General features: G+C 41.4%; 3 protein-coding genes across 5 annotated transcripts in view; 1 reads left to right on the forward strand and 2 right to left on the reverse strand.

The window, feature by feature from the left end:
- Positions 1-17,032, reverse strand: part of pth3r (parathyroid hormone 3 receptor) — a 57,611-nt gene extending 40,579 nt beyond the window's left edge. Inside the window, exon 1 of the mRNA XM_029712999.1 lies at positions 16,382-17,032. Within this exon, the coding sequence (XP_029568859.1) occupies positions 16,382-16,444 (63 nt within the window). The 5' untranslated portion in view covers positions 16,445-17,032. The remainder of the gene's footprint in view (positions 1-16,381) is intronic.
- Positions 17,033-17,842: 810 nt separating this feature from the next.
- taco1 (translational activator of mitochondrially encoded cytochrome c oxidase I) lies at positions 17,843-21,497 on the forward strand. Of its 3 annotated transcripts, none has more exons than XM_029713034.1 (6): positions 17,843-17,918; positions 18,252-18,550; positions 18,676-18,785; positions 20,023-20,156; positions 20,325-20,487; positions 20,831-21,497. In XM_029713034.1, the coding sequence occupies exons 2-6, from the start codon at positions 18,256-18,258 to the stop codon at positions 21,038-21,040; spliced, it is 912 nt and encodes a 303-aa protein (XP_029568894.1). In that variant the 5' UTR covers positions 17,843-17,918; positions 18,252-18,255; the 3' UTR covers positions 21,041-21,497. The 3 variants fall into 3 exon arrangements, with proteins under 3 accessions (XP_029568894.1, XP_029568886.1, XP_029568904.1); XM_029713026.1 differs by having other exon boundaries at positions 17,912-18,063; XM_029713044.1 differs by lacking the exon at positions 17,843-17,918 and adding an exon at positions 17,972-17,988.
- A 190-nt stretch (positions 21,498-21,687) lies between these two features.
- On the reverse strand, positions 21,688-25,320 carry LOC115162069 (mitochondrial amidoxime-reducing component 1). Its single transcript, XM_029713012.1, has 2 exons — positions 24,972-25,320; positions 21,688-22,906 (listed from the first exon to the last, which is right to left on the reverse strand). Exons 1-2 carry the CDS (start codon positions 25,223-25,225, stop codon positions 22,168-22,170), a joined length of 993 nt encoding a protein of 330 aa, XP_029568872.1. The 5' UTR covers positions 25,226-25,320; the 3' UTR covers positions 21,688-22,167.
- Positions 25,321-25,426: the final 106 nt, after the last annotated feature.

Here is a 25,426-nt window from a genome sequence, read left to right on the forward strand (position 1 = left end):
TCGAGGAAAAGATAAACGGAGCAAAGTACACAGAGATCCTTGATGAAAATCTGCTCCAGAGTGCTCAGAACCTCGGACTGGGGGGCGAAGGTTCACCTTTCAACAGGACAATGACCCTAAGCGCACAGCCAAGACGATGCAGGAGAGGCTTCGGGACAAGTCTCTGTATGTCTTTGAGTGGCTCAGCCAGAGCCCGGACTTGAACCAGATCGAACATCTTTGGAGAGACCTGAAAATAGCTGTGCAGCAATGCTCCCCATCCAACCTGACAGAGCTTGAGAGGATCTACAGAGAAAAATGGGAGAAATTCCTCAAATACAGGTATGCCAAGCTTGTAGCGTCATACCAAAGAAGACTTAAGATTGTAATCACTGCCAAAGGTGCTTCAACAAAGTTCTGAGTAAAGGGTCTGAATACTTATGTAAAAACATTTTTTTTGCTTTGTCATTATGGGGTATTTGATCAATTTTAGAATAAGGCTGTAACGTAACAAAATGTGGAAAAAGTCAAGGGGTCTGAATACTTTCCAAATGCACTGTAGTTGATAATATAACACTTGAAATGTCTTTATGTTTATGAAAACTTTTTGAGTGCAAGATTTACTGTTAAATTCTAATAGTTTTTTGTTGATGTTGTTTTGTCTTCTCACTTTTGTTTATTGTTTACTGCACTTGCTTTGGCAATGTGAACATGTTTCCCATGCCAATAAAGCCCCTTTGTATTGAATTGAGAGTTTTTTGTTGAGTTTTTATAATACATTTTATTTTATATTTAATTATTGACACAAATAATGGCACACTGTGCCTTTTCAGAAGATAAACAACCAAATTGTCATTCATAAAATATATATATATATATATACACAAAGAACTCATTTCATCAACAAAAAATAGTTTTCCCTCCACAAAACAAACTGCTCCTTCGTAAGTCCACTTCTCCTCATATATCTTTTACAGCCGAGAAGAACCCAAAATCCACTTTTATTCTCGCATTGACTAATCCTTTCAAAACACGTCTTACATCCTGCCAATATCCTGTGTCTATTTTGTTTCCTACTCATCTTAGCTTGTCCCAAAATGAAATGTAACAGTTGATATTTTATTTTCTGTTGCTTACTATATTGAAACCCCAAAATAAAAACAGTGTTATTGAAAATCTCCCCTACAGCTGTAAACAAAGACTCCAGTATTTCAAATAGAGACTTTATCCTCTAACACTCCATAAAACAGTGAAAATTGTTTCTCTTATGTTACTCAAAGGACATCCATCTCCAAAATCTGAATTAATAACTGACACAAAAGCATTAACTCTTCTCCTTTCCCCCTTCTGATAACCAGGTGGCGAATCGCATCTCTGCATGTCTGGCAGACATATCAGTGTGGATGACGGATCACCACCTCAAGCTGAACCTCGGCAAGACGGAGCTACTCTTCCTCTCGGGGAAGGACTGCCCGTTCCATGATCTCGCCATCACGGTTGACACTCTCCTCCCAGAGTGCTAAGAGCCTTGGCGTGACCCTGGACAACACCCTGTCGTTCTCCGCTAACATCAAGGCGGTGACCCGATCCTGTAGGTTCATGCTCTACAACATTCGCAGAGTACGACCCTGCCTCACACAGGAAGCGACGCAGGTCCTAATCCAGGCACTTGTCATCTCCCGTCTGGATTACTGCAACTCGCTGTTGGCGGGGCTTCCTGCCTGTGCCATTAAACCCCTACAACTCATCCAGAACGCCGCAGCCCGTCTGGTGTTCAATCTTCCCAAATTCTCTCATGTCACCCCGCTCCTGCGCACACTCCACTGGCTTCCAGTTGAAGCTCGCATCTGCTACAAGACCATGGTGCTTGCCTACGGAGCTGTAAGGGGAACGGCACCTCCGTACCTTCAGGCTCTGATCAGTCCCTACACCCAAAGAAGGGCACTGCGTTCATCCACCTCTGGCCTGCTGGCCCCCCTACCTCTGCGGAAGCACAGTTCCCGCTCAGCCCAGTCAAAACTGTTCGCTGCTCTGGCACCCCAATGGTGGAACAAGCTCCCTCACGACGCCAGGACAGTGGAGTCAATCACCACCTTCCGGAGACACCTGAAACCCCACCTCTTTAAGGAATACCTGGGATAGGATTAAGTAATCCTTCTAACTCCCCCCCCCCCCAAAAAGATATAGATGTACTATTGTAAAGTGGTTGTTCCACTGGATATCATAAGGTGAATGCACCAATTTGTAAGTCACTCTGGATAAGAGCGTCTGCTAAATGACGTAAATGTAAAAATGTAAATGTAACTGCAATGATGCCATGCAAAACCCTCCATTGCATGTCACCAGTACCCTTTTGTAATGGTGGTACAATGGTACAATGCTCTACATGCTGGCTTTAACTTGTCACCAATGCCCAGTTGTACCCTCCAAGGAGTTGTCTTTTCTATTCTTCAATTTATCTTTATTCAAAACCTTGATGTAAGTATTTCCCATTCACCTCATCCAAACCCACTTCTTCCAACCCTCTCAAATCTAATAATAACACCTTTCTTTCTGACTCTGGGATATTGGGTGTAATCCCTAGTCTTGGAAATGGGACGTTTTCATCTTGTACCTTCTTCTTGTGACTATTAAGCATAAACCACTCTTCTACTGACAGAGCCTTCCTGTAACTTCCCAGCAGTTGTCTGGTAATTTTTTTTGACCTCAACCCCCAATGTTCAGCCACTCGTCCTCCATCCATTAAGGTGGGCCCAACCATGACCATGAACTGTTTTAGGGTGATGATTTTGCCCTTCACCAGAATCTTGGAGAAATGTGGAACAGCTGCAGTTGCACAATCCAGTCTTGCCCCATACACTCTGCTGGAGTGCGTCTGGACACTTTCATTATGCTCCAAACCCTAAGAAGGCCTCTGTAAAATGGAGGTACTCCCTCCCTAGAAATATGTCTACTATCAACCAAAAATAAAACCTTCTTTAAACCTAATCCCCCGACCTACTGTAATACAACACCTGCCACCCCTCTCCAAACCACATTTTCCGGTCCATAAAGCAACCTTTGAATAAACTGAAACCGGAAAGTAGCAGCCCTACTAGCAAGATGTACAAGACCTTGTCCTCCCTCCTCTTTTGCCAAATACAAAACACTTTGTAGAACCCAATGGTATTTATCTCAAAATAAATCTGCAATAATCACCTGTATCTTAGCCAGAAGGCCAGATGGTGGCTCTAAACATGACAACCGATGCCACAGTGCAGACCAACCACATTGTTAACAATAATAGCACGCCCCCTGTATGACTAAGAGATAACAACCAATGACATATCCTCATCCTCCCTTCCACCATTTCAAGCACCCCATTCAATTCTTTTTCTCCATTGTCCCCACATCCACTAGGTACACTCCAAGATACTTAAAACCTCCCTTACACCATTCCAGCCCCCCTGGCAAAGCAATGATCCCTCCAGACCATTTTCCACTCTGTAAGGCACAACTTTTTTCCCAATTTACCTTTGCAGAGGATATTCCCCTAAACCGATCAACCAAGAGACTCAAACTATCCACCTCTGCTTGATTTTTCACTAAAATAACTACATCAGCATAAGCTGAGAGATGAATAGGAATATCCTCTGAAAGGTATACCCCTTCAATGCAACTTCTAATGGTAGTAGTGGCTCTATAGCGATGGCATATAACATTCCTGACAAAGAACACCCCTGCCTAATACCTCTACAAACTTTAAAAGGAGCAGTCAAGCCAATGTTAACTTTCAGTACACTTTCAATGTCACCATATAGCACTCTGATCATGGCAATAAAACCAGAGCTGAAACCAAACACTGAGTGTTCAACTCGGTCAAATGCCTTTTCCAGATCAATCGAAATTAGACCAGTATCCAACCTAATTGCCCTAGAGACGTAAAAAAAAACGGAATCAGAAAAATGTTTTCCCCTATCTGCCTGCCGGGAACACAATGGTCTGTATGTATGATTTGCCCCATCACCTCCCTCAGCCTGTTGGACAAAGCCTTGCACAATAAAGTCACCGGCCTGCAGTTCTTCACCTCCCTAGGTTCACCCTTTTTTGGCAGTAAGGTGAGGACAGCCCTTCTGCAGCTTATCGGTAGTAACCCTCCGGTCAAAGTATTGTTAACTACTGCTAGCCAATCCTCTCCCCAAAAAGTCAACGGGAAACCCATCAATGCCTGGTGCCCTTCCATTTTCCATGCCTTTTAATGCAGTGTATAGCTCCTGCAAAGACAATGGTTGCTCTAGCTCAACCTGAACTTCTGCAGCCACCTGTGGGAGCCCATCAAGGAACTGCTGTGTCACTGTTTTATCCTCTGTGTACTCACACCTGTAGAGCTCAGCATAGAACTCTACTGCCCTCTTTCTAATTTCACTAGGGCTAGTGAGCTCTGGTCCAACAGCTGATTTGAGGAAATGAATAATTCTTCTTTGTCCATTCTTTTTCTCTAAACCGAAGAAAATGTTGGATGAGGCATCCATTTCAGAGATTCCCTGAAACGTACTTCTCACCAATGCCCCCTGTGCTCTGATATCCAGCAGGTCTGCCAATGTGGCTTTTTTTCACTTGCGGCCTGAGTATGGCCTCAATCTGAATCCGGATTTTCCCTATTTCCCACCACTGTTGAAGGGATACAAAACTGGCCTATTGAGACCGCCACCTCTCCCAGAAAAAAACTAAAACATTCCTGGAAGTGAGCATCACTCAATAAAGTTGTATTAATATGCCAGTATGCGCTTTTGGGTTTTACAGCGTTAATGAAACTGTTATGAAACAATGATCAGAAAATCCCACTGGGGTTATCACACTTGATTTACAGACCTGTGGTTTTATTGTTTTGAGCAGCAATCTATGTAACCTAGCCAGAGAGATGGTATTCTCTCTCACATGGGCCCATGTGTACTGTCTCGTGCCTTCATGTTGACTCTGCCAAATATCACACAGTTCATGTGTCAAAATAAGGCATTTAAAAAAGTCATTGAGGCTATATGAGGTCCTTTGTGGTTTCTATCTAAACCACTGGGGCATATACATTTATTAAAAACATAGTGATGTTGTCATACCGCGCTCTAACTTTTAATAACCTCCCCTCAAATACCTCTTCAACTTCATATGACAAAGGCAAAAACCCTTTTGAGAACAGAATAGCCAAACCCGCACTTTGAGCTTTTATGACTACACCCCCCCCCCCCCCCCCCCCTCCTCCCTTCCACCCCATTTCTCTCGCTGTTTTGTTGTGATGCGTCAGATGTCTCTTTCTATCCTCCCCAGAGGAAAACTCCACCATCACTATAACCTGATTATCCTCAACTGATTTATCATTTTCTACCTTCCTCTTAGAATTAGAACCTTCATCACCCGTTAAATTCATCCTCTTACTCCTCAGTACTTTCAAAACAGCTGCTTCATTTTCCATTGTTTCAATCTCCTCTTGAACTCCAAATTCATTCTGCACGCTCGTTCTCGGGACAATAACGTACCAAATGCCCCTCTCTTCCGCAGCCAAAACATTTAATTGATTCAGTAGAAGCGTTGAACACAATCAAATCCGTCAATCTTAAAACCGAACGCTAAATTCAGTTTGTCAGTATCCTTCTTTAAAACCATATGCACATGTTTCAGCAAAGACGATTTGCATCCAAAAATAACATTTTATTGTAGATCCAAGTTGACTATGACGAGATAACTCTCGCTCCAACACTTCATCTCTAACAAATGGTGGCACGTTAGACTTTCTAACTTTCTTCGATGGATGAATTAGAGGAAATGCCGGACGTCTGTGTGTCCCGCAATACAACACCACTCTCAACTATCGTATTCACCTTTACAATGGAATCTAAGAATATCACTACAGTGCTATTCACACTTGAGGCTGATTTTATGATATCATACCCAATGATAGTGCCAACTGCTAAGCTACATTCTTCCAACTAACACCCCGCCGCAGCAGGAATCTTCACTCCACGCCGCCGACTAAGTTTTTCAAACCCCAAACCTCCGCGAGTGGCCATTGCTACCAGTCCCACCCGCTGGTTGCACCCTCGAGAAAGACAACCTCAACGATCACAATCCCCTATACGTGCTTACAGTGAAACAAGATAACTTTAAAACAACTAGTTGAATCAATATGTATACACACACACACTGAAAACACCGAAACCCAATAGAGTGAAAAAAATTCAGTCGCTCCCACAATCGCTCCTGCTTGCCGACTCACTCCAGCATGCACTCCGACGAGAGAGAGAGGACATCACAAGCTATTATGGTAAACAGACATTAGAAGAGGGGGAGAGGGGAAGACGAATAAATAAAAGGAAAGTCCATAGGCATGAGGTACTGTAGATACACCAGTGCGCATATTTTCATCAACTACGTCAACTTCGGAGTAGGGCATTTTGTGTATATAGTGTCGTTTTTTTCTTCTACAAGATATGTACATACATTTCACAGCACTATAATGGCTGCCTCCCACAAAAGTGAAAGAAAACCGTTTCTGTGTCTTCGAACAAACCAAGACCAACTGGAACAACTGATAAATGTAAAAATGTGATTCTATGCATAATTCGCATAAACAAACTGCCTGAGGGAACAGTATTTTAGATATAGAGCACATGATCAATATCACCAAAAATATGTTTACACGATATCATCTCCAAGTGTGACCAGGCAAATTATTTTCATAATTGACATTACCAAACTGCCTGGGAGTGAATAGTTGCTTAGATACAGCATAGAGCACATAATAATCAATATCACAAACAATATGTTTCAGTGATATCATCTCAACGCATGACTTGATGTTTGAGAGGCCTCAATGTTACTTTTACATCCCGGTCAAGCCAAAGTCAACACAGACACCTAAGTTACTGTGAGAGTTTTACTGTTTTACCGTTAACTGTAGACACATACTGGAAGTGTTGGCAGTGCAATGCTGACAAATTCTCTGCTGCGTGTATGGGCGTGCGTGTGTGTGTGTGTGTACGGCGCACACCACCCTTGTGTGTGTGTGTACTGAACCCCCCCCCCCCCCCCAATTGTCTCAAGGCTTAAAAATTATTCTTTAACCTGTTTCCTACCATTCATCTACACTGATTGAAGTGGATTTAACAAGTGACATCAATAAGGGATCTTAGCTTTCATCTGGATTCACCTAGTCAGTCTGTCTTGGAAAGAGCAAGTGTCCTTAATGTCTTGTATACTCAGTGTATGCTTGAATGATAATTTTTTTTTAAATGCATAGAACCTATTAAATCCTGCGACTGCAGGCATAATGTACACTACATGCCCAAAAGTATGTGGACACCTGCTCGTTGAACATCTCATTCCATAATCGTGGGCATTAATATGGAGTTGGTCCCCTCTTTACTGCTTTAACAGCCTCCACTCTTCTGGGAAAGCTTTCCACTAGATGTTGGAACATTGCTGAAGGGATTTGCTTCCATTCAGCCACTAGCAACAGTGAGGTCGGGCACTGATGCTGGGCAATTAGGCCTTGCTCGCAGTCGGCGTTCCAATTCATCCCAAAGGTGTTCGATGGGTTTGAGGTTAGGGCTCTGTGCAGGCCAGTCAAGTTCTTGCACACTGATCTCAACAAACCATTTCTGTATGGACCTCACTTTGTGAATGGGGGCATTGTCATGCTGAAACAGAAAAGGGCCTTCCCCAAACTGTTGCCACAAAGTTGGAACCACAGAATCATCTAGAATGTCATTGTATGCTGTAGCATTAAGATTTCCCTTCACTGGAACTAAGAGGCCTAGCCCGAACCATGAAAAACAGCCCCAGACCATTATTCCTCCTCCACCAAACTTTACAGTTGGCACTATGCATTGGGGCAGGTAGCGTTCTCTTGGCATCTGCCAAACCCATATTCGTCCATCGGACTGCCAGATGGTGAAGCGTGATTCATCACTCCAGAGAAAGTGTTTCCACTGCTCCAGAGTCCAATGGCGGCGAGCTTTACACCACTCCAACCTACGTTTGGCATTGCACAACGTGATCTTAGGCTTGTGTGTGCCTGCTCAGCCATGGAACCCATTTAATGAAGCTCCTGACAAACAGTTACTGTGCTGATGTTGCTTCCAGAGGCAGTTTGGAACTCGGCAGTGAATGTTGCAATCGAGGACAGACGTTTTTTACGTGCTACTTTTTCAGTACTCGGCGGTCCCGTTGTGTGAGCTTGTGTGGCCTATCACTTCGCAGCTGAGCCATTGTTGCTCCTAGGCGTTTCGACTTCAAAATAACAGCACTTACAGTTGACCAGGGCAGCTCTAGCAGGGCAGAAATTTGATGAATTGACTTGTTGGGAAGGTGGCATCCTATGACGGTGTCACGTTGAAAGTCCCTGAACTCTTCAGTAAGGTCATTCTACTGCCAATGTTTGTCTATGGAGATTGCATGGCTGTGGCTCGATTTTATACACCTGTCAGCAATGGGTATGGCTGAAATAGCCGAATCCACTAATTTGAAGGGGTGTCCACATACGTTTGTATATATAGTGTATGTACATATACAGTGCATTGATCAAAATTATCGACCATTCATTTTCTGTCATTGTCAGTGTGGTATTTTTGCTGACAGGAAGGATGGGTTTTAAAAAACAATTAGTGCAGGACCTTTCCTTGGCATTGTCTCTTAATTAGTTTTTTTCCCAACCCAAGTGATTTTCAGGTTGGCTGAGCAGTGTACGGGCTGGCTGTATGTCTGCCTCAGGTCGACACTGATCGACTTCAGGAGATGAAGAGATGATGGAGCATAGATTAGTGGTACAGACATCAATTATAGGAGGGGCTAGAGGTCAGGGATGAGAGGTAATTTCAGAGCTGCTTTGTGGTTATGATTCTGAGGTAAGCCAGACTTCATGAGCTTTGGGCATATAGATGGCTATGTCTAAAATGCTTTTGTGATGGGGGAACACCAGCTGTATTAACAAGTCAAAACAAAAAATGAAGATCAATGACTCGTTAAGAAGTCGCAAGGGTTCTATTAGGAAATGTTGTGTTGAATTGATGGATCACTCATAACAGGGATATTGACTATTCACAATGACATAGGCACTATGATAAGCACAGACACTATGGCATAAGCACTGTGTAAAAGCACAAGAACTGTTTATACCCCCAGTCGGTATTAGATAGAACGTCCACTTTGGGAGAAAACCAATGACTGTATATATGAATGTACAAAGCCATCGATCCCGTGACACTTTTCATTCCTATGTGAAGCTATAGCGCATTGAAGCCAAATGAAGTCGGTTAAGATTGCGTCTGATGGAGACATAACATGCGCAGTTTGAGCTACTCCAGGAAGTGACTTTGCAGGCTAGCTCAGTGCTGCTCCCTCTCAAGTTGAGAGAGGTGGGGTACTGCAGGTACCATTAGCATTACTTTTTCTGTGTGATTTTAATATAATCGGTTCAAGGACATACAGTACATGCAATTATTGGTACCATGAGTGTCTTTTTCTTTTTTTAAATGAAGATTGACATTTTTCCATTCACTATGATGTGGGATCCTGTTCTTTTAACAATGCGTGCAGGGATTAACAATAGCAGGACCTAACCAAGATGGCGGACTGAACACAGCGTGGCAGATCGTATCAAGATAAAAACACAACATTCAATATCTGTAAGATAGAGTAAATATTAGCACTTCACATACTCGTGGGTAATAACCTTCAATCTGGATAACAACACAAAACAAATCATTAAGCTAGAGAAATTTAGCGACAAATATTACGAAAACAGCAACACCCAAACATGACAGAGTGTAAACAAGGAGAACCAATCTCCAAAAGAAAACGTGACTCCTTGACGGACACAGACGATTTATGCTTTTCACCACCGGGAATGGTAAGGGTGGAAACGGATCTGTTAAAATCGATAAATGACAAACTGGGCATACTTGAATTAGTCAGTAAAGATATAAAGGAGTTGAAAGCGAGCCTCAAGATGAGTGACGAAAAAGCTGCGACAATGGAGAAAAAAGAGCTAAAAGGAACAGTCAATAAGATTGAAAGGGATGTCAATGAACTTAAAAATGACAACATCCTTCTGAGAGAAGCCTTACTTGACACATAGACTAGATCTATGAGAGAAAAAGAAGGACAAGTTCCTGAAAGTGTGGTGAAGGAATTCTTTCTTACAGTGCTTCAGATCCCACACGAAGCTGTCGACAAAATCCAACTCGAATGTGTACACCGTTTCGGACAGAGAGGACAGAGATATGAGCGCCCAATCATTGCCAAATTTGCTTTCTTTAAAGATAAAATAATGGTTAAAAACAAAAATAGGCACAAATGATCCGTTTCTGAAGGAAATTGCAGAACGGCACAAAGTTCTGTGCCCAATCTTCAAGGAGAATAGATTAAAAGGGAAACGTGTAGCTCTCGTAGTCGAAAAACTGTATATAGATAACCAAATGTTCCGAGACACAAATATAAGGAACTGGAACACAAACACAGCAAACAGAGGACATAGAAGGCATAGTACATGGGTGTGTGCGGATTTATTGTGATGGAAGGTGGGGTGTGTGCTTTTGTGTTTGGAAAAGTGTGGAGTTCAATGAATGAAAAAGGAACACGGTTACAAATCCCAGAGCCCATGTGTATTTGTGAGATGGGGTTGTGAGAGAGAGATTTCAATTTTGTGCAGGTATGGGATATACATTTTAAAATAAATTATAGTTTATTTATTGTGCTATCATGATGGAACAGTCCCCAACCCTATACCCTAGACACCCACCTGAGCAACCTATACACTAAGGAGAAGTCCTTATCTGTTTTATAGGCCTACAGTGCAGTGGTTCCTCCTTTAAAGTTGCGAGCTTATGCCATGGGACTTAGAGGTAATTTGTGGTTTACTACAGTACCCTGCGTCACCACTTCATTGCTCCAGACCAGCACAAGGGGGAGCTAGAGCACAGATTATGCTTTTGGGTCCTATTGTGTCTCTAAATGACAATGAATGGGCGACATAAACCTAAATAGAAACTGATAATTGTGCACAACTTCAGTATTACTCAGTGTAACAGTTTTAGTAAGGTTTTTATTTTATTTTGCTAGGATTATTTTGCTCTTACTGTAGTACTGTAGGACACTACTGACCAGTCACATTGTACAGCACCTGAGTGGTGCAAAGGTCTAAGACACTGCATAGCAGTGTAAACTGTGTTGCTACAGATGCTGGTCCAATACCCGTGCCGGCCTCGACTGGGAGACCAATGAGATGATTGTAGGTTTTTCTCTCTCTAAAAACAGAAATAAATAATTATACATAACAAACTGGCTTTACTTACAAATTAGTAACAATGTCTCACCCAATGTTCAAGAATGGCCTTTTTCTTGCTCATTTTACATTATTTGAAAACGAAATCATCTCCAAAATATTTCAGGGGCATTTCTGTCACAGTTTACGTCGGTGAAGGAGGACCAAAACGCAGCAGGTATGAGTAAGCTCATCTTGAGATTTATTAACTCCAAAATGAACTCAAAAATAACAAAAGAGAACGAACGATAAACTGACAGTCCTGTCAAGGCACAAGGCTAAACACAGAACAATCTCCCACAAGTGACAAACACACCCTCATATATGGGACTCTCAATCAAAGGCAAAAGGGAAAACACCTGCCTTCAATTGAGAATCCCAATCCCAATTAATCAACCATAGAAACACACTTACTAGACTAACATAGAAATACATAAACATAGACCATAAACCAAAAACCCCAGAAATACTAAATCAAACACCCTTTTAACAAACACACCACCGTGAACCACATAAAACAAATACCCTCTGCCACGTCCTGACCAAACTACAATACTAATTAACCCTTATACTGGCCAGGACGTGACAATTGCACTAATAATGGCACTGACTAGTGAAACGTTCCCGCTGTTCTGTTCTTAGTGCCAGTCTGCATGTTCAAACTAAAACAATGTAACTAATAATGGCATCTTTATGCTTTTATTAATAAAATAATGATAAAAAATACTCTGTTAAAATGACGATGTTTATTTAGTTATGGATCCATAACGAATTACTATGGGAATAAATATCAGTGAATTACAGAAATATTGGAACAAAGTTGCCTAATGAAGGTAAACAAAATGTTTCAGAAGAAAGTTATTTGTTTCTGGCCATTTTGAGCCTGTAATCGAACCCACAAATGCTGATGCTCCAGATACTCAACTAGTCTAAAGAAGGCCAGTTTTATTGCTTCTTTAATCAGGACAACAGTTTTCAGCTAGGCTAACATAATTTCAAAAGGGGTTTCTAATGATCAATTACCCTTTTAAAATGATAAATTAAGAGGAAGGTAGAAATTGATAAAGCTAACACAACGTGCCATTGGAACACAGGAGTGATGGTTGCTGATAATGGGCCTCTGCACGCCTATGTCAATATTCCATTTTAAAAAATCAGCCGTTTCCAGCAACAACAGTCATTTACAACATTAACAATGTCTACACTGTATTTCGGATCAATTTCATGTTATTTTAATGGACAATTTTTTTCTTTTTTTTTCCAAAACAAGGACATTTCTAAGTGACCCCAAACTTTTGAATGGTAATGTATATCTACAAAACAATATATAGGGATTGAAAATGATGCAAACAATTACATTGATGGAAGCTACAAACTATCTGCAATATTAAAACTGATCTACCCCCTAAAATAAAATAATGCCTGCAGTAATGCGTTCGGCCTTGTACTTCCGTGGCTTCAATGAGAGCAGACAGTTGTTCCCCCATGGGGAAAACAACCTGTGGTTACCTTGGTTACTACATCAGCACATTGAAAAAGGTCAAGTTTTTTGCTAACACAATTTTCTTGTTGTCTGCTTGTTTTAATCAAATTAATTTAAGAAAAGTAAAATGTCTAAAGATTACTTTTCAACATCGCTAGCTCCCCAGCGTTCTCGCTACTTAGAAAATCTTAATATTGTTGGGCTACCCTGTCCCTGATGAACCATTTTCATGACGGCGCTAGCCACGTGAATGAGTGCTAGGTAGCTGCCAACCACAACATTAGAAATCTAGCCAAAGCCAACAACACAAGCAAATGGACTATACAGCTTCAAGTAGTGAAGGTCTTACTTGTGATTATATGTTTTCCACACACATAGTTATGTGCACTTTCCCACTCTCCCTCAATGAATAGCCTGAAGCCACAGGACTCTCCTTGCAGGAGAATAAATTATTATTTTATAAATGGGGGTCAATAGGGAAGACAGATTTTTTTTTCTGCCAAGGTGTGGGTGGTTTAGGGGAATTCCTTCTTATTATGTGAATATCGACAGGGGAGTATACGCACAAACACTATGAAATAAGCACTGTAAAAACCCAGGCACTATGATATAAGCATTATGCAGTGCCTTCAGAAAGAATTCACACATCTTGACTTTTTCCACATTTTGTTGTGTTACAGCCTGGATATAAAATTGATTAAATTGAAATATTGTGTTACTGATCTACACACAATACCCCATAATGTGACAGTGGAATTTTGTTTTTAGAAATGTTTACAAATGAATAAAAAAGTAAAAGCTCAAATTTCTTGAGTCAAAAAGTATTCAACTCCTTTTATGGTAAGCCTAAATACGTTCGGGAGTAAAAATGTTGCTTAAACAAGTCACATAATAAGTTGCATCGATTCACTCTGTGTGCAATAATAGTGGTTTATTTTTGAATGACTACTCCAGCTCTGTAGCCCACACATACAGATAATTGTAAGGTCCTTCAGTCGAGTAGTGAATTTCAAGCACAAATTCAAGCACAAAGACCAGGGAGGTTTTCCAATGCCTCGCAAAGAAGGGCACCTATTGATAGATAGGTTAAAAAAATAAGCAAATATTGAATATCCCTTTGAGCATGGTGAAGTTATCAATTATGCTTTTGATGGTGTATCAGTACACCCAGTCACTACAAAAATACAGGCATACTTCCTAACTCAGTTGCCAGAGAGGAAGGAAACCACTCAGGGATTTCACCGTGAGGCCAATGGTGATTTTAAAACAGATAAAGAGTTTAATGGCTCTGATAGGAAAAAACTGAGGATGGATCAACAACATTGTAGTTACTCCACAATGCTAACCTAAATGACAGAGTGAAATAAGGAAGCTTGTATCGGTCGTCAGTTGAACAGTGTTTCCTCCAACACATTGGTGCAGCTGGCTTCCGGGTTAAGCGGGTGGGTGTTAAGAAGTGCGGTTTGGCGGGTCATGTTTCGGAGGACGCATTACTCAACCTTCGCGTCTCCCAAGCCCGTTGGGGAGTTACAGCGATGAGACAAGATCATCATTGGATCGCAATTGGATATCACGAAATTGGGGAGAAAAAGGAGATAAAAAATATTATGTATTAGAGCTAAGCATAGGCAAAGTCCTAGAGCAAAACCTGGTTCAATCTGCTTTCCAACAGACACTTGGAGATAAATGCACCTTTCTGCAAGACAATAACCTAAAACATAAGGCCAAATATACACTGGAGTTTCTTACCAAGACGATATTGAATGTTCCTGAGTGGCCCAATTAAAGTTTTGACTTAAATGAGCTTGAAAATCTATGGCAAGATGTGAAAATGGCTGTCTAGCATTGATCAACAACCAACTTGACAGAGCTTGAAGAATTGTTAAAAGAATAATGGCCAAATATTGTACAATCCAGGTGTGCAAAGCTCTTAGAGACTTACCCAGAAAGACTCACAGCTGTAATCCTTGCCAAAGGTGATTCTAACATGTATTGACTCAGGGGCATGAATACTTTTCTAATCAAGATATATTAGTGTTTTATTTTCCATAAATGTTAAAAAAATATTAGATTTTTTCTTCCACTTTCACATTACAAATTACTGTGTGTTGATCATTGACAAAAATGACAATTAAATCCATTTTAATCTTCTTTTGTAACCCAACATAATTTGGAAAATGTCTAGGGGTGTGAATAATTTCTGACGGCACTGTATAAGAACAGACACTATATAAGATAAACACTGTGTATAAGCACAGGCATCATGATTTTATACTTGTTAATGTATCATGATTGTGACTTTAAAGCAATGATTGGCAATGGACTAGCCTTGTGGCCAAATGCTAACATACTGTAGCAAATTTAGCTAATTGTAAGATACTGGAAATCCAGCCATTTCATTGTTATTCAAGATCCTTATAGTTTTGTTCCAAGCCACCATTTACACAGTTAGCCATGAAAATCATGTTGGATAAAGAAATATTAGCAATGTAAAGAGTAGAGATTCAAGAGTGAACGCTGCACTTCAGGGATTTTTGGTCTGATTATGAAACGTTATTTGCCATACGCACACCTTTCCTTACGGTCATCTGTGTGAAAATACACACTTCATTACAAATCTGTGTTTAGGCTTAGCACATAAAAGAGCTGCAGCACTCTCTTTGTTTGCATGCATAACTGACTAGTAAGTCAATTGACTATTTATTCATGTTTGCATGGATAACTACTCAATTGACTATTTATTTTAATAGCAATCCACATAAATTATGTGAGTTATTGATTTTGTCTTATTGATGACTGGCTTCCCAGAATTTATGACATACTCAGAAGATTAAATGCCTCAGCAACGGCATTACACATCAAATTTAATGCACTTATTATTTTTTATGTAATTTAAATTTGGTCATTTAGCAGAAGCTAGTATCCGGAGCGTAAATTTTCATACTGGTCCGCCGTGGGAATCCAACCCACAACCCTGGCGTTGCAAGCACCATGCTCTACCAAATGAGCCACACAGGTCATCAAATGCAATGTAGCTACTTACCATTTTATGGCATTTAAACATGGTGTGAAATATGCATGATATTTTCTGTCATAGTTGTGAATGGAAGAGGTAGGGTGATAACTTGAAAAGTCCTTTCATAAGAAATTTGTCAAAAGTGGAACAGCAGCAACGTGTAGCCTATGGCATAATACAGTACGATCACTGGCTACATTGTTTCAACAATGAGCTACTTCTCAATTATACAGTGGCCGCTATCTGAATATTTGTAAAAGCATATCCAACATAAGTCTATCTCCAGCTCATGTGTGTTGGAGATAATCAGTTAATATCACACATGATCAGTGTCTTACAGGAGAAAAACAAATTAGGCCTAATAAACTTACTATTAATAAATATGTATTTCATTACTTGGAAACATTTATAAGCATTTGATAATGTGAGTATGTGTTAATATATAAAGCATTTATAACGTCTTACTCATATTATAAAGTGTTACCGAAATACATTGAATGCTTTCTTAAAAATTGCTAATACATGAATGAATGAATGAATGACTGAATGGATCAATCAATCAAATGAATCAATACAAATTATTTAGCAGTTACATGGATAGGATACTTACCACTGCACTGACATTCATCAATACGCAGCAGAGAACAATTCTGATTCTCCCCACGGACACCATGACTTCCTTGTGACCTTCAACCTGAACCAAAACTTTGAATCACCAAGACACCCCCTGCTCACAACTCCTTATCCTCTCTAGGGTGCAGCGAAGGAAAACGTCCCCCGAAACATGTAGAGTGGTGGTCCTCGAAGCTGTGTCCCATTGCCTATTACCTTGGTGCCTGCACACGTCTCACTGACAGTGATGATGATGTCGTAACTTTGTTTCACAAGAGGCTAAACGCTAAGGTAGGAGGTGATCCTTCTATACTTCTCATGAATGGCACCACATGAACCATGGCATTGTTGGATGGGAAGTTATTCAATCAAAACGTCCAGCTTCTCCGGCACAGCTGAGAGTGACAATAGAATCAGTTGTGGAAGTTAAGTAAATGATTCTCTACAACCACTGGTAGTCTTCAAATGCGCACTCTCTTCTCTTTTTTTCAATCTTCTGTATGTAGTGCTTCTCTTGTGAACAATGAGCATTGGTAAGGTCAGGTCCCAGTGACTAGGTATGGAATTCCTCATGTATCTCAGGGATGAGTACCTCTACCATGTTCCTTTGTGTGAGCATGATGTTAGTTAGTAAGGGGAGGAGGGAAGAGTAGGGGAGCTGCTCATCTACTGCAGCTCCTTCCATTGTTGACTGTGGGAATGGGCTGTCCTCTTGGCGTTCCACCTCAGTTAACTCTTTGCTGCCTGGTGCAGCCAACAATCCCCATCATGTATCTCTCTCTGTGTTTCTCTCTCCCTCCACACCTCATTTTCTGCTGTGTAGACTACTCTCCCTATCTGCCTCTCCAGGTGACTCAGTATCTCAGGTTTATTCTCTATCTATTCCCTCAGTATCTATTTTTCTCCTTCTCTAAATATGCTCTGTTCAATAGGCCATAGTTATCTTTTAGAATGTATATCATCAGAACAGCCATAGTCCATCAAAGACGGGGGCCACACACCAAAAACATACACCATGGAGCAAATGCATCCCATTACATTTCCACATGCTTAAAACAACAATGTCATTCAATGAGAACAATGTATTACTCTAAAAAAAGATTTGAAGTCATACAAATAGTTAGCTTCTAAAGTCCTCTACAACAAAAACATTAACAATGAAAATGGTCCTTGTTTTTTATATCACTCAAAATCTATGTATTTAAAGGAAATGAAATCTTAGAAACTGGCTTTAACATGATTATAACAAAACAACGTGCATTACTTTACCTCCAATTTTATCACGAAGACATTTTGAGAGGCTGTAAGAAATGATGGCTTGTTTTTTTTACAACCAAGACACACTTTAAATAATGTCTATACAAATGCTGACGATAACGTTTACTGTTGGAAATATTGTCTGTCGCCCTCTTGTGGCAACAGTAAAGCTTTAAATGGCGGACTTTTATTTTGAAAGGTCCGCTTCCTTCGTCACTAGACAACCCGGAAGCGTCAATTTGACCTCAAAGGACAACAACACTTACTCTTTATAAAGTGTACGTTTACGGAAAATGTGATACATTCAATAATTCATACGTTTTCCATTAGGAACAGGCATTATAGCTAGTAAGATAGCAGACATACTGTTATGTGGTCTTCTTAGCAGCAAGTAGTAACGTCAGCTAGCTAAGCTTATCAAATGTAGGTACTTTTTTATGTGGTCTTAGCAGCAAGTAGTAACGTTAGCTAGCTAGCTAAGCTTAACAAATGTCGTTTTTTTTGTTTTACATAAAAACGAGGCAACTGTTTCTTCTGGTTCTCGCATGTATACCAAACATATACTACTGTTTGTCAATGCAATGCCCTTACATTTTCATTTTCTGACTCAGGGCAATGGGATGGGGAGTGGTGTTGAGGGGTTTCTTGCCTCTGTGTTTACGTCGACTTGCCTGCTTGACCACCAACAATTACATGGGCGCAAGGATTCGTCCAGTCCGCACAGACCTGACGGTGACATGTCGCTACCCTCTTTGGACAACCCATCCAGTAAGAACACTACATCTGTGCCCGAACTTGTGTGCTGGTCATAATAAGTGGTCAAAGGTGAAAAATATAAAAGGACCCAAAGATGCAGCCCGGAGTCGAATGTTCATGAAGTTTGGGATGATGATAAGAATTGCAGTCAAAGGTAAGCTTGACTGACAACTTGTTTGCTCCAATTCAATGCACTACACGTGAGCATTATGAGGAATGCTTTGACTGGTGCTGCATCAACCATTCTTGTGATTTGCTTGTTAATTCTGTTTTCTACAGAAGGGGGATCTAGTAATCCAGAATTCAATCTAGCATTGGCGAATGTAGTGGAGCAATGCCGAGGCAAGAACATGCCCAAAGCGTCAATAGAAGCTGCCATCAAGGGAGCGGTAAGTTGACGGAATGATCAAAGTGAAATGTTTTTGTAACACCTATAACACTCGGATATAATGCATTATGATACAATTACACTGAACACAAATATAAATGCAACAATTTCAAAGATTTTACTGCGTTAATATAAGGAAATCAGTCAATTTAAATAAATTCATTAGGGCCTAATCTATGGATTTCACATGAATGGGAATAAATATATACATCTTCTGGTCACAGATACCTTTATAAAAAAAAAAGTAGGGGCGTGGACAGGAAACCAGTCAGTATCTGGTGTGACCACCATTTGCCTCAAGCAGCGTAACGTCTCCTTCGCATCGAGTTGATCAGGCTGTTGATTGTGGCCTGTGGAATGTTGTCCCACTCCTCTTCAATGGCTGTGCGAAGTTGCTGGATATTGGCGGCAACTACCCCACCTCCACCATGGGGGACTCTGTTCCCGTCAGCAAACCGCTCGGCAAAACGACAACATACACGCTGACGTCGTTGAAACCGGGATTCATCCATGAAGAGCACACTTCTCCAACGTGCCAGTGGCCATCAAAGGTGAGCATTTGCCCACTGAAGACGGTTAAGACTCCAAACTGCAGTCAGGTCAAGACCCTGGTGTGTCTAAAGATTTCTGACAGTTTGTGCAGAAATTCTTCAGTTGTGCAAATCCACAGTTTCATCAGCTGTCCGGGTGGCTGGTCTCAGACGATCCCACAGGTGAAGAAGCTGGATGTGGAGGTCCTGGGCTGGCGTGGTTACAAGGTCTGCGGTTGAGGCCAGTTGGACGTACTGCCAAATTCACTAAATTGACATTGGAGGCAGCTTATGGTAGAGAAATAAACATTCAATTTTCTTGCAACAGCTCTTGTGAACATTCCTGCAGTCAGCATGCCAATTGCATGCTCCCTCAACTTGAGACATCTGTGGCATTGTGCTGTGTGACAAAACCGCACATTTTAGAGTGGCCTTTTATTGTTCCCAGCACAATGTCCACCTGTGTAACGATCACTTCTTGATATGCCACACCTGTCAGGTGGATGAATTATCTTTGCAAAGGAGAAATGCTCACTAACAGGGATGTAAACAAATTTGTGCACCAAATTTGAGACAAATAAGCTTTTGTGCATATGGAACATTTCTGTGATCTTTTATTTCAGCTCATGAAACATTTGTGATTCGAGTTAGACTCGAGTCCAAGTCGTGTGACTCGAGTCCACACCTCTGCTTTTGTCCTCTTCTCAGGAAAAGTCCAAGGCAGGAACCCAGCACACGTATGAAGCCAGGGGGCCTGGTGGCTGCATGCTGCTCATCGATATGCTAACTGACAACAACACCCGAAGTCACCAGGACCTCAAACATCTGCTCAACAAACACGGGTCAGACCAGGGACTGGGGGGGGGGGGGGTGTTGGTAAATGTTTTAAGTGTTTCTTATGTTCAGTTTAGATAGTTTTCATTATGTTGTGAGTAATTGCATTATGTCCGAGAGCCAGAGTCTGTGTATGTTTACTGATCCATAGTTAATTTTTCTGTGTTTGTCCACAGGGCAGCACTGTGCGACGGGGTGCGTCATAACTTCAGCAGGAAGGGGGTGGTGGTGGCGCAGGGGCAGGGTGTGTCGTCCGAGCGAGCTCTGGAACTGGCCATCGAGGCGGGGGCCGAGGACGTTCAAGAGACGGAGGATGAGGATGATAAGTCCCTCTTACAGGTGAGACGTGGTTAGGGTCAATACATGCAGGAGTGCACTGATTTGGCCCTTGAGGGCTGCAGACCTGCTGGACTATGGAAAAACCAGTGCTGTGTTCATTAGGCACCGAACATGAAAAAAATGATTGAAATAGGGTCTACCTGGATGATATTTTCCATTGCAAACCATTTTAGAACACCCTAATGAACACAACCCAGGGGTTTTCACGTCAATGTATAACATGAGTTGAACAAGGAAACATTGTGCCAGGGACAAATTAAAACCTGACCTCAAGTGTCTGTTATCCACCCTTGAACTAGTGTCCTATCCAGCATCAATACATTACTTTCTCTCTATCTGTCAGTTTGTGTGTGACATGACAGAGCTGAAGAAGGTGCGGACCTCGCTGGAAGAACTGGGGGTGCGCACTGTTTCCGCTGGCCTGGAGTTTGTGTCCCACACACCCACGCAGCTTCCACAAGCCCAGCTGGAGGCAGCCTTATCTCTGATAGAAGCCCTGAGCGACTGCCTAGACGTGGTGCGGGTCTGGGACAACATCCAGGCCCATGACTGACAGTCATTATGTACTAATGTCATATTATGGACATTTCACGTTAGGATATATTGCACGTTTGGACATTTTGAATTGAGCAGACAAATCTTAACACCAGATCTGCTCATCTATGGACTGTACAAAAGTCATGGTTGCAGTTATTTTAAGAAGACATTGCGTTTGTCAGTGCTAAGAAAAATGCATTTCTCTGGAAGCAAGAGAAGTTGGACAGGATTCAGACTTGAGATCTGTGTGCTTAACTCAAATTTTCACGCAAGTCTCCCAAGTCCGAGTTGCAGGTGCTTATTTCAACTCTGAATCGTCCCGATTGTGACTAGCCAGACTGAATCTGTGAGGAAAAAGGAGTTTGTGTCAGGAAACCATGTAACATTCTTGTGTACCTACTTAAAGGATATCTTGGCTATGAATGTAAAAACAAATATCATGTCCAAATAAAACTATTTAATTTCTGTGTTAACTGCTCAGTACTCTGGAAGGACTTGGCTACAATGTCACTGCATGAATGTGAAGTTATCAAACATGCATTATCTGATACTGTTTGTTTCAGCGCTGTTGATATTGTAAATAATCAACACTTAAAATGTCTGCCTTTCTTGGAACAAATATGATGGGAAAACTATTTCTAAACAAAATGCATTTGATAGATGTTAAAGATCAATGTCAGTTTGGTTTATTGTTTTCCATGATAAACATTACATCAGGAAGGAAAAGGCGCAACTTGCTCGCAATTAAAAACGTGGTGCTTTATTTTTCTAAATATTACAAATTGTGACGTTTTGGCAGTCACTGGTCTTCATCAGACTAAATGTTACAAGTCTTTGTGCTCATACAATATAGAACATAAAACCCATCTATAATGTTCTCAATCATAAAGGGTGCTGAATTGATTTTTCATATTTCTATTATTAACATTTAATATAATCAACATATCTGATCTGGCAAAAAAATGTTTATTTTAACCTTTACTTTATTTTGTGACAGGAAACGGTCTGACCTTTACAAAGCCTGCTCCCAGATATGTTTGTGCTTTTTCCCACTCCATTGATGTCCTTGTCAAGCCAAACATGACAAGGAATTGTCATGATAGCACAAACAGACTGGAACTGTGGCTAAGTCCTCCATCCATCTCAGTGGCTTATCTTGTACACCACATCTCCAACCTGCAGGATCCCAGTCTTGCTGACGGTGTACATCTGTCCAAACAGTGGCGATGTCTTATAGATGTGCTTCTCAGCTTCATCACACAGTCTGTAGTTTTTTAGCGTCTCCAGTGGCTGTTTCCTACTGATGACTCCTGTTTCAGGGTCGACCGTGGTGAAGATGCACCTTCCGCACGCCATCACGCGGTGCATCTGCACATCGCCAATCTGAATGTCTTCCCAAGAATCCTCATCAAATGCTTCGCAACTGCTAACAATGATATTTGGTCGAAAGCGTGCAACTGTGACGTCATTCTCCAGCCTGCTGTTTAGATCCTTCACAGAGGCTTCAGACAGCAACATTATCGGGCCACAATCAGGGTACGCAATTTTTTCCCTCTGAGGATAGAGAGACTCTGTCTCTGCTGGCCTCCTGGGCTTCATTTGGGGCTCAAAGTGCACCAAGCGAAAGGTTTTTCCAGCAGCCAGGTAGCTGGTGAGCCAGTAAGACACTTCGTCGCCACAGTCCCTGCCTTGGATGTCGCTGCTAAACACCCTGCAGTTGATGATGGGATTGTCAGGCTGCAGAACGGGGAACCTCAGCTGCTCCATGTCAGGTCCATTCAGACACATCTGTCCCCCCTCACTGGTCAACGACACCAGCACCAGGCGAGGCTCTTGCCTCCCCGTCACCATGTGGCCATCCTCAGTGATCACCAGCCAGTGCCTGCATTAAAACACAAAGGGGGGGAGGGGGCAGCCATTATCACCTCAGTCAATAGGGGACTTTCTTTTCTATGCACACTCAGACTCACACACATGCACGGACAGTCCAGCACACTACATACGCTCATACACAAAACACACTTTCACAAATATTTGTCTTTTTAATTCTGCATTGTTGGGAATGGGCTCGTAAGTATTTCACTGTAAAGTCTACACCTGTTGTATTCGGCGCATGTGACCAATAACATTTTATTTGACTTAACATTCTACAAAACACGTTATACAAGAATTAGCTGCTATGCACAAGCTCAGTACGGTATTAAAACTCTAGTTCAGTTTCATGTCAAGACAACAGCAGTTACCTAGCCAAAGCCCTGACTACAACCATCTTTACCTCTGCACTGTTTCGAGAAAAGTCCCTGCAGCTGCATCAATGTACTCTCCACAATGATTTATACTAGATTACATACAGGACGCTGTTTTGAAGCCACCGCGCCTCCATCTTGGCACTCCCCCACCATTGTAAAAAAGTTTTGGGGAATCTAAAGAAATACATTTATTAATGTCTACATTTGTTTTTGCTACATGTATTATATTACAGACACCTTAATGCATACTCTTAAATTATATTATGGGAGCTAAACATAAAAATAATTTGTAAAAATCTAAAAACTATTTATTTAAAGTATAATTTTTTTAAACTATAAATGTTACTGTCCCCACTACAACAACAACAAATACTTAAATACATACAATTTCTCCTTGAAACATTTAAATTAAATACTATGGAACTACATGTTGTGGGTTCAATTACTCTCACCCGGGGGCCCATGTAGGCAGGTTTTGCAATGGGTGAAAGTTGATTCCATTCGTTTTGGAACCGGGCTGCCTCCCAGGCGTGAGCCAGGTGCCCCGTTCAAAACCCTTGGCAAAGTAAGCTAAAAACAATGTGAAGTAGGAGCACGTAGAGTAATGAGTAGATTTATGTTTTCACATGGAAAAGTGATTGCTTTTAAGCTTTATCAGCCTTCTCAATGAAAACGAGTAAGAAAATTCTAACATTTATTTTATGGAAAAGAGATATGATTCTGGATGATGCACTATGCAGCCTTGTTGACAAAATGGCACAGATTACTGTTTGATTTGAGAAGGGCGCTCCTCCCTCCCCTCTTTTGTCCGATGACGTAACAGGCCTTTTTTGTATTTAATTGAACCTTTATTTAACTAGGCAAGTCAGTTAAGAAAAAAATCTTATTTACAATGACGGCCTAGCCCGGACGACACTGGGCCAATTGTGCGCCGCCCAATGGGACTCCCAATCACGGCCGGATTTGAACCAGGGACTGTAGTGACACTTCTTGCACTGAGATGCAGTGCCTTACACCACTGTGCCACCCGGTGCTCTGCGGCACAGCACAATCGAATCTGCCCATTCATTCCTATGGAGGACTGCTTTTCTGAGGAATGCCAATATGGCCAACCGTGGCTTCAAAGCCGCAATCAAGGGTTTATATTCATCATTGGCTCTCCATAAAGCCAGCCAGCCAAACAAACAGCCTTCCCTCCCTCCCCTCTGCTCCCAGAGGTCCGCATGGTCCTAAAGTCAGCGTGTAGGCTGCATTTGCCTTTTAAAATCAGGATTGGAACGATTTTAGTAGCCTATTTTACAGAGCAGAACATTTTGCCCCATTGACCTCCATTTAAAAAGCGCAAGGTGCCAATATATTTGACTGGATCTGTACATTGTTGAGTGGTACCTCATCAGAATGACCACCACAACATTTCCATGGCATGTTCTGATCTTTTACTTAAGTGATTCACTTGAATAATTGATAAACATACTATTTGTTATTGTTGTTGTTAGGGTTAGGCAACATGCAATTACTTCGATCAATAAATGTGAGAAAGGATGATGACAACATAAAATACAGTAGCTGTTGACATGGCTTATGTAACGTTCGGGACCAGTACAAGCAGTGCATTAGCATTAGCGACCTGTAAATTTTTTTTTTTTAAACATATTGCAATAATATATTAGGAAAAGGTCCAAATAAAATGTTACTAACCGATCTCGAAGTTCACCGTACTTCAAACCGATCGGTTGACATTCTGCAAGGGCCACGGACACAGCTCTACCCGACTTCAGTGGGTGAATCAGTAGCTGTGACACAACTCCCACACGGTTAAGTTTATTAGGCCTTAGTAAAAACTTATATCCAAGTCCAAGTGCGACAACAGTAATGCCACCACCTACAGCCCAGAGCTGGGCTTTCTTATATATAAATGTAAACGCATTTCTCAACACCTCTACTAAGTTCATCTTTACTTTTAGAAGGCGAAACAGATAAACATTGAACTTCGCAAAAATAACACCTCAGTAAATGGGGCTGGTCTGTGATGACGTCGGAGAATGGCGAGTTACAGGGCATATTGACGCGTTCAGAACAACTCGGAACTGGGAAATCGGAAATCTCAGACTTTTGACTTCAGTGCTTTCAAAACAACTGGGAACTCGGGAAAA

The sequence above is a fragment of the Salmo trutta genome, chromosome 2 (genome assembly GCF_901001165.1).
Source record: "Salmo trutta chromosome 2, fSalTru1.1, whole genome shotgun sequence".
In the NCBI taxonomy this organism is placed as follows: Eukaryota; Metazoa; Chordata; class Actinopteri; order Salmoniformes; family Salmonidae; genus Salmo; species Salmo trutta.

Excerpts from the sequence above, each read along its gene's own strand:
- LOC115162069 (XM_029713012.1), bottom strand. The coding sequence starts at position 25,225 with ATGAACTTAGTAGAGGTGTTGAGAAATGCGTTTACATTTATATATAAG. Across the intron at positions 22,907-24,971 it reads TACGGTGAACTTCGAGATCG|GCACTGGCTGGTGATCACTG; the intron begins GTTAGTAACATT and ends GTTTTAATGCAG.
- taco1 (XM_029713026.1), top strand. Across the intron at positions 20,157-20,324 it reads CATCTGCTCAACAAACACGG|GGCAGCACTGTGCGACGGGG; the intron begins GTCAGACCAGGG and ends GTTTGTCCACAG. Across the intron at positions 20,488-20,830 it reads ATGATAAGTCCCTCTTACAG|TTTGTGTGTGACATGACAGA; the intron begins GTGAGACGTGGT and ends TCTATCTGTCAG.